General features: G+C 45.2%; 1 protein-coding gene across 1 annotated transcript in view; it reads right to left on the minus strand.

Moving 5' to 3' along the window:
* Positions 1-13478, minus strand: part of LOC137504387 (uncharacterized) — a 127160-nt gene extending 113682 nt beyond the window's left edge. Inside the window, exon 1 of the mRNA XM_068232749.1 lies at positions 12901-13478. Within this exon, the coding sequence (XP_068088850.1) occupies positions 12901-12969 (69 nt within the window). The 5' untranslated portion in view covers positions 12970-13478. The remainder of the gene's footprint in view (positions 1-12900) is intronic.
* Positions 13479-14177: the final 699 nt, after the last annotated feature.

Below are 14177 nucleotides of genomic sequence, written 5' to 3' on the forward strand. Positions count from 1 at the left end.
CGCGATCGTGCAAACGCGCGCAAAAGTTCGGTGTAAACGCTCCCATTCACTTGAATGGGAGCGTTTACCGCGACGTTCCGAACGCTTGCGGTAAACGCTCCGCAAGCGTCCGTCTGAACCAGCCCTTAAGTTAAGTGGGAATGTTTGTGGGTTAATTGTGGGTCAGTGTGGAACTTTAAGCCATGCCCGGTATCATGAAGACCAACAGAGGCATGCAGAGCCCCACAGGGGCTAAATATATGCTTTGAAAGCAAATCAGATGCAAAGTATGTACTTGTCCCTAATCTAAAATTTTAATGTAAACTGAAGCGCATGGATACAGCTAGTATTAGAACGCCACTGGGAATTTGAGTGGCACCCTGTGCCCAGCTCATCAGCTGCATTATAATACATACGCGAGCAATGCACTAAAGCTTCAAAAGCTTTTCAAAAGCACTAAAGCTTCAAAAACACTGGAATGGAATACAATGCAGTTGATCCTATCAGGGTGATGTCTGGAGGCAGGCGCGCATTTACATCACAGGAGCCTATAGGCACAGATAGCATAGAATGGATACAGAGGTGCCAAAAGGATAAAAGTATCTAAAAAGTTTAAAACGTGAGGAGGCAGTGGTGGACTTACCTCCTCCAAGCAGACACAAAAATTGCCAATGCGTTTGTCAAATACAATAAGTTTATTTACATACTCCAGGGAACAATGCAACGCATTTCTCAGGTTTGATCCCGCTTCATCAGGCAATAACAACGGAGCAATAGCATATGTGGTCACTAGTCTGTAGAGCCAAGCACCTCCGACAGAGAGCTAAGCGACCTCTGCCCTGCACAGCGTTGGGAGAAGTTGCTGCAGATTGTATCGTTTGAGCATTCTTACCGGTTTGCAGATGCAAAGGCTAGACACATGTTCAGGAAATGCTGCAGGCATGTGATTGGGACAGAGGTCAAAACAAAACACAACCCTCAATACATTACATTATACCGACAAAGGGGCCTACAGAGACAGAGTAAGGACTTTATAGAAGAGATAGGCTCATATGCAATTACATTTTTCTCCTAGGAGATAATTTTTCATCTTGTATTAAATATAATTTTTCAGCACTTTGCTATTTGAAAAAGTACCAAAAGGTTTGGGGCTCGATTCACAAAGGCGTGCTAATGGTTAGCACGCCTAACAGCTTTGGACGTGCAAACAAGGGTGCTAAGTAGTTTGCAAGCCTAAAGCTGTTACAGGACGCTACACACATTGCGTGCAATCTGTACTATAACATGAGAGTCCATTGACTTTTAGGTTTCCATTCAAAGCACAGTGAGCGTTCCTGTAACCTCTGATGTAACGAGCGACTTAACGAGCGACGGTTAGCACTACTACTTTTTGGTATCTTGGGTTGGATTTCCACTATTTGCATGAAGTTTGTATGGTCCCTCTATGTAAGTTTGGGATTTCTCTGGTTAACCCTTTTCAATCCTAAACTGGACTATGTCCAACATTGACCTTTACCTCCATAGGTCCAATGTGAGACATAGTCCGACACAGGAAAACTGGATGCCGCAAGATGGCGCTGTTCCACAGCGACATCCTCTTCAGATCGCTGCCACCCTCAACCTCCTCCACTGCGCCACTTAATATAAATATTTCATGGCAGCGTTTGGCCTTGCTGTAGGGGCGCCGCTGTGGGATCTGGTCTGGCATGGCATCACTCTATGTGGATCAAAGTTTCGGACAAAGTCCGACACTCTGATCCCCTCCAGCACCACACAGCTCCTTGTGATAACAAAATTACAGAATTTTGGTTGCACACGGGCAAGGGGGCGGAGCTACAGTGAGCTGTGGCAGTAGGGAAGGAAAATTATCAATGAGCAGGAAAAAAAAAGGAGGGCAGAAGTGATGTCACTTTTGGCAACACAGAGAAACAGTAAAGATGGAAACCAGCAGAAATATTATTTTCTTTCAGCATTTTCTGACAGTGAACACACAGGCAGGGTAAGCTAAATAAGTCATTACTTATTGGATGATTTTTTTTTCAGTTGATATGGAGTTTTATCCTACTTTAACTCTCTTTCTTACTTCAGGTAGGTGTGTGGTGAGGACTATCTCTCAAAGCTGTCCTGGTCTGGATCCATTAGAAATTGTTATCAGTTGGCAAGTGCTGGCGGCCCTGTCCTGGGTCACGCTGGTCTGTGGCAAGGTCCGAGAGGTCAGAGAACTGCTGGTTGTGTGACTCTTGTGCCACGAATGTTCCCACAGCCAGAACTTTAAATAAATCCCGGCTGATTTTATTGAAAAATGTCCTTCCTGCAGTGTGAGCACGCTAACCCCTCCCTCCCCCCCCCCCCCTCCCCACGCTGCCCATCTTCATGTACTCGCCATGCCTGGTCAGTGTCCCAGGCAAACGCATGAGGCAGATGGAGAGCAAAGATCATAGATCCAACCCTATGTGCAGAGTACACAGCCTACTAATGTACAGCCACATAAACACATTACCGATCTGTCACTTGAAACGTTCATAAAACAAACCTCCACTGCGCCTGGCCACACGAATCCTTGTACGCGTTACCGTGGCCTGGAGCGTCTTGCGCAAGTGCATCGAGAGAAATTCTCTACTGCACCTGCACATTTTGCTCCCGGCGATGGGAGCGTGAGCGAAGATGCGCAAGGCCACAGCTGCGCATGCGCAGTGGCCACTGATCGGGAAAACAAACGTGATCCGCCGAGGGGGACCGGAGGATCGTAAGTGAAAATCTTTGTTTTATAGATACTTCAGTTCCGCTTTAAAAAAAAAATCAGTTAGTATCTATGCAAAAAGAGCTTCTCTGAGCTCCCCGACCCACTGGGTGGAATACAGTCGTGTTTTCTGAAGCACTTAGACAGCTAAAAAACAGTGAGAGAGAGCTTGAGATAAGGTTTTACTGCAGGAAAGTTCAAAGTGTCATTATTTCTGCTTTGTTTTATAGCTTAAAAGACAGAGTGTGGTTTTAACCACTCTGTGACCGCCTAACGCCAATTGGCAGCTGCAGAATGGCTCCCCCAGGACCATCTAAAGCCGACTGGCGTCAAGAGCGGTGGGCGGAGATTAGCATGTGTGATCGTTGACTGTCGAAACGCGGAGCTCCGTGTTCAGCCTGCCAGCCGCGATCGTGGCTGACAGGCTGTAAAAAAGAAGCCTTTGTTTACATTGTACAGCGATGCGATCTCCTGCAGCGCTGTCCAGGGGACAGCTCTGTCACTGAGGCTGTCCCCTCGAGTGGCTCACAAAGTGATCACCTCTCATAGGCCGATGCCTGAGAGCAGATTACACTAATTGGCTCTCGGGGGGGGGGGATGCAAACATTCCTTTAAAAAGGGACATTTTTATTTAAAAAAAAAAATAGTTAATAAATTAATAAAAAAACAAAACAAAGCCTGCAGCAGCGATCAGAGCTTACCAACAGAAATCTCTGTTGGTGGGCTGAAAAGGGGGCAGATGCATTTGTGTGCCGAGTTGCATGGCCCTGCAGCGAGCTGTTAAGGCTGCAGTGGCCTGAATTGTAAAAAATAGCCTGGTCACTAGGGGGATGCAAGACTGTGATCCTTAACCTCCTTAGCGGTATGCCCGGCACTGTGTCGGACATACCGCTTGCTGGCCCCAGGAGTCCCCCATGCATACTAAATGTGATCAAATGGCTTTAAAACCTTTAGCTAGCACTAGGCTAGCTAGTATAAGTGTCCAGCTGCCCCCGATTGTCTGTGATCCCCCCGATCCCCTCATTTATACATTACCCAGACTGGATGCAGCGATCGCGCAGCCTCCCTGCACAGCTTCGGTCTCTCTATGGGGAGGATCGCGCTTGCACATGACGTCATGTGCAATCCTCCCCATAGTGAAGACCGGAGCTGTGTGGGAGGCTGCGCCAATAGCTGGATCCAGGCTGGGTAATGTATAAACGGGGGAGTGGCAGGGATCGGGGGGTGCCGGACACCTTTACCAGCTAGCCTAGTGCTAGCTAAAGGTATTACAGTCATTTGATCACAATAATTATACTGGGGGACACAAACTGGCAAAACCTCCTGAGCGGCGTAACGCTCAGGAGGTTAGATGGTTAAAACTGCATCTGTGACAGAAGGCTGCAATGTCATTAAACAAAAAAGCTATGTAACTGAAAATTAATACAGTGGAGGAAATAATTATTTGACCCCTCACTGATTTTGTAAGTTTGTCCAATGACAAAGAAATGAAAAGTCTCAGAACAGTATCATTTCAATTGTAGGTTTATTTTAACAGTGGCAGATAGCACATCAAAAGGAAAATCGAAAAAATAACCTTAAATAAAAGATAGCAACTGATTTGCATTTCATTGAGTGAAATAAGTTTTTGAACCCTCTAACAATAAAAGACTTAATACTTAGTGGAAAAACCCTTATTTGCAAGCACAGAGGTCAAACGTTTCTTGTAATTGATGACCAAGTTTGCACACATTTTAGGAGGAATGTTGGTCCACTCCTCTTTGCAGATCATCTCTAAATCCCTAAGGTTTCGAAGCTGTCTCTGTGCAACTCTGAGCTTGAGCTACCTCCATAGGTTTTCTATTGGATTAAGGTCCGGAGACTGACTAGGCCACTCCATGACCTTAATGTGCTTCTTCTTGAGCCACTCCTTTGTTGCCTTTGCTGTATGTTTTGGGTCATTGTCGTGCTGGAACACCCATCCACGACCCATTTTCAGTTTCCTGGCAGAGGGAAGGAGGTTGTCGTTCAGGATTTCACGATACATGGCTCCGTCCATTTTCCCGTTAATGCGATTAAGTTGTCCTGTGCCCTTAGCAGAAAAACACCCCCAAAGCAAAATGTTTCCACCCCCATGCTTGACAGTGGGGACGGTGTTTTGGGGGTCATAGGCAACATTTTTCTTCCTCCAAACACAGCGAGTTGAGTTAATGCCAAAGAGCTCTATTTTGGTCTCATCAGACCACAGCACCTTCTCCCAGTCACTCACAGAATCATTCAGGTGTTCATTGGCAAACTTCAGATGGGCCTGCACATGTGCCTTCTTGAGCAGGGGGACCTTGCGAGCCCTGCATGATTTTAATCCATTGCGGTGTAATGTGTTTCCAATGGTTTTCTTGGTGACTGTGGTCCCTGCTAATTTGAGGTCATTCACTAACTCCTCCCGTGTAGTTCTAGGATGCTTTTTCACCTTTCTCAGAACCATTGACACCCCACGAGGTGAGATCTTGCATGGAGCCCCAGAGCGAGGTCGATTGATGGTCATTTTGTGCTCCTTCCATTTTCGAACAATCGCACCAACAGTTGTCACCTTCTCTCCCAGCTTCTTGCTAATGGTTTTGTAGCCCATTCCAGCCTTGTGCATGTCTACAATTTTGTCTCTGACATCCTTGGACAGCTCTTTGGTCTTTCCCATGTTGGAGAGTTTGGAGTCTGCTTGATTGATTGATTCTGTGGACAGGTGTCTTTTATACAGGTGACTAGTTAAGACAGGTGTCCTTAATGAGGGTGACTAATTGAGTAGAAGTGTCTAACCACTCTGTGGGAGCCAGAACTCTTAATGGTTGGTAGGGGTTCAAAAACTTATTTCACTCAATGAAATGCAAATCAGTTGCTATCTTTTATTTAAGGTTATTTTTCAATTTTCCTTTTTATGTGCTATCTGCCACTGTTAAAATAAACCTACCATTGAAATGATACTGTTCTGAGACTTTTCATTTCTTTGTCATTGGACAAACTTACAAAATCAGTGAGGGGTCAAATAATTATTTCCTCCACTGTATATGATTTTTTTTTTGTTTTTTTGCTTCAGGTTTGTGGCCTGGGACCCACTAGCAGCTCTTTTCTAAGCACTTGTGATTTGAAAAGCTCTTGCTTATGTAATGCTGTGTGTATGATCCCATTTGAGGGATGTGATTTTTTTTAAAAGATCCCCCATTGCATTGCATTAGTAAGAGATTTTCAAATCACAGGTGCTTAGAAAAGTGCTGTTAGTGGGTCTCAGGCATTAGAGATAGTTTTGGACAGCGATCCCACCAGATGGCTCATGACGTTAGAGGCAGCAACGGTCAGGGTCAACTCTGCACTTCATATCATTTTAAAGCCCCAACCAAAATTACTGTTTTGGGCAGAGCCAGATCATCCGCCAGGCACAAAGGCACCTGCCTAGGACCTACCGTTTGTCCAGGGGCCTGACTGATGCAATTTCTTCTCTCCTTACCAAAAAGGACAGAAGGCTAGCAGGGGATCCTAATTTCACTTATATCCATCTCTTGGTTTTAGCTGAAGAAAATGGAGAGTATGTTCTTAGCTTCAAGCATGGTGATTACGGACCTAAAGCTCTAAACATCTTTACTTTTTTAAAGCAGGGGTGTCGAACTCAAATACAAAGTGGGTCGAAATTGTACACTGGGACCTACTGGTAGTCGCAGGTCAACCTCTACTGGCCACCAAGTTCCCAGGTATCTAATGGCATCCCTCCAACCCCTATACAGTTCCTTGGTGTCGAGTGTTCTTCTCTTCCCTGTACAGAGCCCTGGTGTCTAGTGACCCCCCTCCCCATACAGTTCCTTGGTGTCTAGAGCCCCCTCCTCTATACAGTTGCCTGGTGTCTAGTGGTCCCCTCCCCTATACAGTTCCCAGGTGTCTAGAGGCCCCCACCCTCCCCCATACAGTTCCTTGGTGTCTAGTGGTCCCCTCCCCTATACAGTTCCCAGGTATCTTGCGGCCCCCACCCTCCCCTATACAATTTCCTAGTGATTAGTGCTTTCCCCCACCTCCCCCATATGGCTTCCCCAGAGCCCTTAATCATTACACCATCAGCAGTTGGCTGATGGTGTAATGGTTAAGGGGTTTTGCCTCTGACACAGGAGACCAGGGTTCGAATCTCAGCTCTGCCTGTTCAGTAAGCCAGCACTAATTCAGTAGGAGACCTTTGGCAAGTCTCCCTTACACTGCTACTGCTAATAGAGCGCGCCCTAGTGGCTGCTGCTCTGCTCTGGCGCTTTGAGTCCGCAAGGAGAAAAGCGCAATATAAATGTTATTTGTCTTGTCTTTGTCTTGTGATCTAGGGCTTCACCTCCAATATAGCTTCTCTGGTGGTCTAGAGTGGGCCAAACATAATGCAAAGTGGGGAAATCACTTAACCTCCCTAGCGGTATGGACAGAAATGTCCGTTCAAAAAAACATGCTGTGAACAGTATAAACATGCATACACATCAATACTCTCCTGCACTGTATACTAGACCCTTGCTTGACACATTTTGGCAAGTTACAGGGAAAAAAAAGTTTTAAAAATAAATTTTATCACTGTTTGCACAGAAATCCTGGGGAAATTGAACGCTGGGAAGGTTAAGGGCCAAATTTTATGGCTCTGAGGCCAGATTTGGCCCGCGAGCCGGAGTTTGACATGTATGTGTTAAAGTAAACCCAAAGTGAGCTAAAACTTTCTAAAATGAACATATCCCCATGCACCAGGGTGGTATATCTGTAAGCGAACACATTTGTTCCTTTCATCTTCGTTAGGGCCAGTTCACATGGCCGGCTGCTTGTTTCGGTGTGCTAAAACTCTTCTGTTACCGAGCAGAAAAGCATTCAGCATAGTTTATTATTATTATTTAGTATTTACATAGCACTGACATCTTCCGCAGCGCTGCACAGAGTTTATTGTCATTTAATTCTCTCTCAGAGGGGCTCACAATGTAATCCCTATCATAGTCATATGTCTATGTATGCATCGTGTAGTAGTGTATGGATCATAGTCTAGGGTTAATTTTGGGGAAGCCAATTAACTTTTACAGTATCTGCCTGTTTTTTCCGGGGGGGGGAGGGGGGGACCGGAGTGCCCAGAGGAAACCCAAGAGAACCAACTCCATGCAGATGTGCCCTGGCTGTGTTTCGAACCAGGGACCCAGCATGGAAAGGCAAAAGCGCTAATCACTACGCCACCATTCTGCTGTTTCACGTTAAAGGACTACTATGGCAAAAATTGTAAAAATGTACAATAACGGAAACACATACAAATAAGAGGTAAGTTTCTTCCAGAGTAAAATGAAGTATAAATTACTTTTCTCCTATGTTGCTGTCACTTACAGTAGGTAGTAAAAATCTGACAGAACTGACAGGTTTTGGACTAGCCCAGCTACTTATGGAGCTGGGCTAGTCAGGGTTTTCTTTATTTTCAAAAGCACTTAATGAATGGCAGTTGCTCCATCCAACTGCCAAAAAAAGTGTGCAAACAGGTATGGGGGCTGGCCAGCATCTTTATATAAATCCTGTTCAGGAATTGTCTCTTTAGAAATAATAAAGGCCATGCTGAGGACCCTCCATGAAGAGATGGACTAGTCCAAAACCTGGCGATTCTGTCAGATTTCTGCTGCTTTCTGTAAGGGACAGTGAAATAGGAGAAAATAATTCATGGCTGATTTTACTCTGCAAGAAACCTACTTCTTATTTGTATGTGTTTACATTTTAAATTTTACAATTTTTGTGATAGTGGTCCACCGAGTTTTGGAAGTGTCACATGGTACAGGAGCTCGGGGTGACAATTAAAAAAAAAAAACGCTGGACACCGGAGGCGTGAGGATTCACGACAGCGTGACAAGTAGGCCTACAACACTCTACATGGCCCCAGGGGGTACACACACTTGGGGAGAGGACCAACCTGGGGTTGTCAGGAAATCTAACGCTGTTACCACCGCGCACCAGATCATGCTCTTTCAAATGAGATTTTTCAACAGGCCCAATCCTCTTTTTTGATTGATCTCGACAAGCATTCAATCTAAAAAAAACCTGAAAGATGGCTATGTGATGGCATTGAACCGGCTGGATATCAGTGCTGAACACCCAATAATGTTTGGGTACCATAACAGAGTACAGGTGTCCCCGTGTCTAAAGAGTGCAGGTAATAAGATAATCATTCTGGCTTGCGTGCAAATTTCATGCAAGCCACATGAAGGTTGAAATTAGGCCAATAAAAAAGCATGATGTATGTATGATTGTCCCTGTTCCGATCTGATACAATTTGCATGCAAGGTGGACATATTTGCACCTCATTGGCCAACTGTTCCAAGTTGTACGGCCATATCTAACTATACAGAACTCAAATACATTATTTTTCACTGAATCTGTCTTTATGACAGGAATTTTAGGAGCAGAGGCCTCATTTCACGCCAAAAAGAGGAAACATCTCAAATTAAAGCAGCAGCCTATTAGATCTTGGATCTCGCGTCTGAATTACACCAGAAACAAGCATGCAGCTAATCTTGTCAGATCTAACAATAATGTCAGAAATACCTGATCTGCTGCATGCTTGTTCACGGTCTATGGCTAAAGGTATTCAAGGCACAGGATTAGCAGCATAGCCAGGCAACTGGTATTGTATAAAAGGAAATAAATATGGAAGGCTCAATATCTCTCTCGCTTCAGTTGTCCTTTAAGGGACTTTCTGGGAGGGGCCCAGACTGGACACTCAGAGAAGACTGCAGCCAACTACAATGGCAGTCTATGATACAGGAAGTAGCCAATGTCAACTATGAAAGTCATTTATTTGACGTCAGGTAACCACATAGCTGTTACACAGACATAAACAGGCTCTGCTGCTTAGTGTTACGTTGGTGCCCGGGGTGAGGCTATAAGCACAATCATTTGCATAATCATCTATCAATCTACTTTGAGATTGTGACATCACTGTGGCTGCTACAATGATGTCACCGAGCCCTCATTAATTTTATTTATTTATTGTATTAATAAAGCGCCAACATATTACGCAGCGCTGGACATTATTTTAGGTTACAGACAATATTTAGGGGTGACATACAGCAATATGACAATACAGGAATACAACAAAAACCAGATCACGCAGCACAATATGAGTACAAGGTATTGCTAAAGGGGCCTATACACTCATGGCCGGCCTTTGACCAGAGCGACCAGAGCGGTCGCTCAGGGCGCCGGCTTCCAGGGGGGCGGCCCTGCCATTCTGGCCTCATATCTACCTGGCTGCGGCATGCGGGCTCCGGCTGGTCCGCCTTCCGTGGTAGCTCCGCCCTGGTGCCGCTGGGGGTGATGGGGGAGAAGAGCAGGAAAGGAAACTGCTGCTGTGGCACTGCCTCTTGCGGAGTGTGGGGGCCAGTACCTCCACCCCTCGCAAATGTGATTGCCAATTGGATCATGGCTCAGCCTGCTTCAGTGACAGTGGGAGATTCAGGCTGCCCCGGAGAAGCACGCAGCACGTGTGACGAGCGAGAGAGTTGTCACTCCTTTCCAAGTCCTGACTCCTGGCCATCTTCTCCTCATCTCCTGTTCCCAGCAACACTGGCACTGTGACTGCAAGTCTGCACAGACAGTATACTGTATGACAGAGAAGCCTAGCAAAAAAATAATCTGCCTACATGTGTGTGAGCGAAGAGGATGAATATGGGGGACACACACACCAAAATCAGGTTTCGCTCAGGGCGCTGTGAAACCTAAGGCCGGCCCTGTATACACTCAGCCGATTTCCGGCCGATTGATCGAAATCGATTGCCCGATCGATCGATTTGCGGCAGATTTCGATTGATTTCAATCGATCTGACATGATGGAAAATCTAGGTCGATCTGAAGAGATGGCTTATCAATTAGCATGGGACCTAATGGAAATCTAATGGCAAAAAACCGCCATCAGATCGATTTTCAATAGATTTAATACTGAAATCTATTGGAAATCTGTTCCTAGTAAAAAATGTTCCTAAACACATCAGATAGAAAATCTATCTGATGATCAATCTGCTGCTAATCTAACAAGTGTATGGCCTGCTTTAGTCAGTCACTGGATGGAGCATGGAGATTAGGCAAGTCAGGTTCACTCAAATGCATAGCATGGGTGCACAGTAATGGAGGTGCATGATAGGACACAAAAGGAGGAGGACCCTGCCCAAAGGCTTACAATCTAGGAGGTAGGGGACCAGAGTTCAGCTGCGGGTTTAGAGCACTAGTGAGGGGGGTAGGCCAGAGTGAAAAGGTGAGTTTTGAGGGCCTTCTTGAAGATGTTGAAGGCCTCATGGCCCAAAGCTCAGATATCAGTGTGTACGCCTACAATATAGGCCTGCATAGAACATAAACAGAATGTGTGCCTGGCTGTCTCTCCCTCTCTGAGTATTTCCTGGCTGAGGACAAGTGTGATATTCCTGGAGCTGTTTCCCTTCTGCTTGGCCTTACCCAGAGATCTCCCAGCATAATCCTCCTGCAACTGAGGCAGCCCTCATCACACAGGCTGTGTCTGTGCTGTGCTGCCCCCTGGTGTCAAAAAACAAACTCCAGCTCTCATTTTACTACTTCCTTTCATACTGGTAACAAACTAACCCCTGTAGTAACTGAGCAAATACTGCAATAATTCTTCAGGAGATACAAACACAAGCACCACAAAGCTTCAATAAACAGGGACAAAACAACAACATACAACTTATACTGTTTACAAAACTGTGCTGCAACAACACAAAAATATAAGCTGTATTTAGGCTATTTCAACACTATGTAAACATGGGTGGAGAAATTTCAGAAGACCAGTTGGTTAACAGTGCATAAAATGAGCATATGGTTCTCTTGGTCAGCTCTGAGTAGACAGAAGAAGAGATAGTAGAGATAGGGATGGTAATGTGGAAGGGGGAAGGGTTTTTCTACACACCGTACACTTCCTATTCAGAAGGCCTAGTTCTACCTGTCCTACTCCTAACCTAAAATGACCAGCAGCATACAAGTAAAGCAATTGTAGAAGGGTTAAAGCAACATAGTACAGAACAATAGCAAAAAGTACAACAAACTATTATCCTTTACCTTTATTAAGACATTAAGCAGCTCTTGATGGATACAGGAAAACATTTACATACTCTGAGGGACCCCACACCCAACATCAGGTAACAGTAAATGTTTTTTTGGGGGGGTAAGAAACCGATTAACCTGACCAGTCCACTTTTGGGCTTTGAGAGGAAATTGGAGTACCCAGAGGAAATTCCCCCTAAACCAGAGGGGACATATTTGCGCACAGAACATAAACTCCACGCGGGGGCGTAACTGTAAATCCTGGGGACCCTTCAGAAAAACGTAGGCCCACTGATTTCACATGGTGTATCTCACAACCAGAAGGCCCTTCTGAGAGGAACCTCATAACAAGTGTGGCCATTGTTACTCACCCATAAACCGTGTGTCCACAACACCTGCTTTGGTCAGATGTAGGGTAATGAGTTAATGACTCCCACTGTCCCTTTCTGCTCCCCTTACACCTCTGTGTCCATGTTGGTGATCCAGTACAAGGCCTTGCAAGGCCAGAGGGCTAACTAGCTAACCACCATGCTGCTATTTGGGCCATGTCTAGAGTCATGGCCTTCATAAATGTAAACCAACTTAGGTTTTGGATCAAAAAATGTTTCATATAACAATTTGTGGAAGTAGTAACTAACTTCTACAAATATCAATTAGATAATTTGGTTTTGTTTAGAAAGGCAAGTAATGTTTTTTGGAACATGTCTACTGTAAGGAAAGCCTGAGCAGGCCTAGAAGGCCTTAGCATTCCCTCTGTTCCCTCTGGGACTTTTCAGTATTGTAATCAGAACCAGCATGGTCTGGTCTTTCAGAAAAAAAGATAGTGACTGGGTCCTGCAGAGGCCTACTCAGCCCTAGAAAAGCCTGGAAGATCACAGCAGAAGGCCTTCCTTGTTCCACAGCCAGCAACCCTCTTTGTCAAACCCCCTCTTTTAAAAAACCCACACGGTATTCTATCTCAGAATTAATAATGCAATGGATGCAGAGGACGACAGTGACGGTTAATTATAGCCTGAACGGCGACCGATACAGACCCACCAACGTTAAACTAAGCCCTTGTTACTCACCACAAAACTAAAAAACTTCTCAGATTAAAAGAAAGTTAAGAAATTTGCTTGGAACGTTACCTTGAGTTGGTACGGCTGGATCTCGCTCAAACTCTGGTTCTGCAACTTCTTGGTTAAAACCTTCAGCATTGTACAGCTCCGAAGGGAGAGGAGAGGGTTAAATTCTCATTTACACACGCGCACACGCTTACACACACACCGAGAAGAAGGGGAAATCGTGCGGAGGGTAAGTCTTCACAGGCATTTAACTTTCTTTTTGGGGAGGTTTTACATTTCTTTCCTTTTTGTTCCTTTTGGTATACTTTAGGCACGTAGGCTTTTCCGATTTGAACAATTTTTTCTTTAAAGCGTATCGCTTTGGGATGGAAAGAGTAAAGGCCAACGTTGCCCTGGGTTAGTTTCTTGGAGAAGGCGTGCAGCTACGTCCTGCAGGACTGGACTTGGGTTTTAGGGTTCTGTGCCTTTTCCATGGACACATTAACCCACAATCCCCCCTCCCTAGCTTTGCATTCAGTATCTGGCTGTAGGTTGCCTTGAGAGCGTAGAGCTAGTCTCCATAGCTTTCTCACCCCATGCACACAGTCCTATCACACACACATTCACACACACTGCCTCTCTGTCTGCAGCTCTGCCTTCTAGCTCTGTGTAACTTGTAGAAAACAGAGAGGCCTGAGCGCCTGCTCCCATTGGCTGGCCTGGGGAAAAGTGTGTCACTTTCTGCAAAGGCCCGCCCATCCTTTTTTAAAGGGAAAGTGATAGCAAGCCAAGCATGCAGCAGGCAGGGATATTCTGCAGAGAGCTCTATAGAGAGGCCCCTCCCCCACCTTTCCTGAGGACAGAGTAAGCTGCTACATTGTCACTGGGGGATTGATTTAAAGTCGCGCACACCTCACTACATAATATCCCCCATCACCGCTGATCCTAGAAACAAATGGCGAGAACTTTGCAAACCGCAGGCTGAAATGCTCACTGTCATCTACTTAAAATAACAAAAAAAAAAATCTCAAAGTTTTAGCGTGCGTAAACAAAACAAAAAGTTTGCCTGATTAAAACAGAAGGTATTTGCGATAATTCAGGTTGGCGTGAGTATATGATGTCTCGAAGGTGTGGTTAAACACGATGGTTAAAATATTTCGAAATGGGGCACTGAAAGATTTTTGAGCGAGTTTTTAATGCCAGTTTTGGGATTGCGATTTTCTTGCGCCGACCAATGAAGTTCATTTGCATGAGAATTCATCTATTTAACTTCAAAATCGCATGCAATTTTTCTGCGTTTGACTTGCGTAAAACACAAATTGCACACGAAAAAAAGACCCGCAGCGCAATTTTGAAATGCA

The sequence above is a fragment of the Hyperolius riggenbachi genome, chromosome 4 (genome assembly GCF_040937935.1).
Source record: "Hyperolius riggenbachi isolate aHypRig1 chromosome 4, aHypRig1.pri, whole genome shotgun sequence".
NCBI lineage: Eukaryota > Metazoa > Chordata > Amphibia > Anura > Hyperoliidae > Hyperolius > Hyperolius riggenbachi.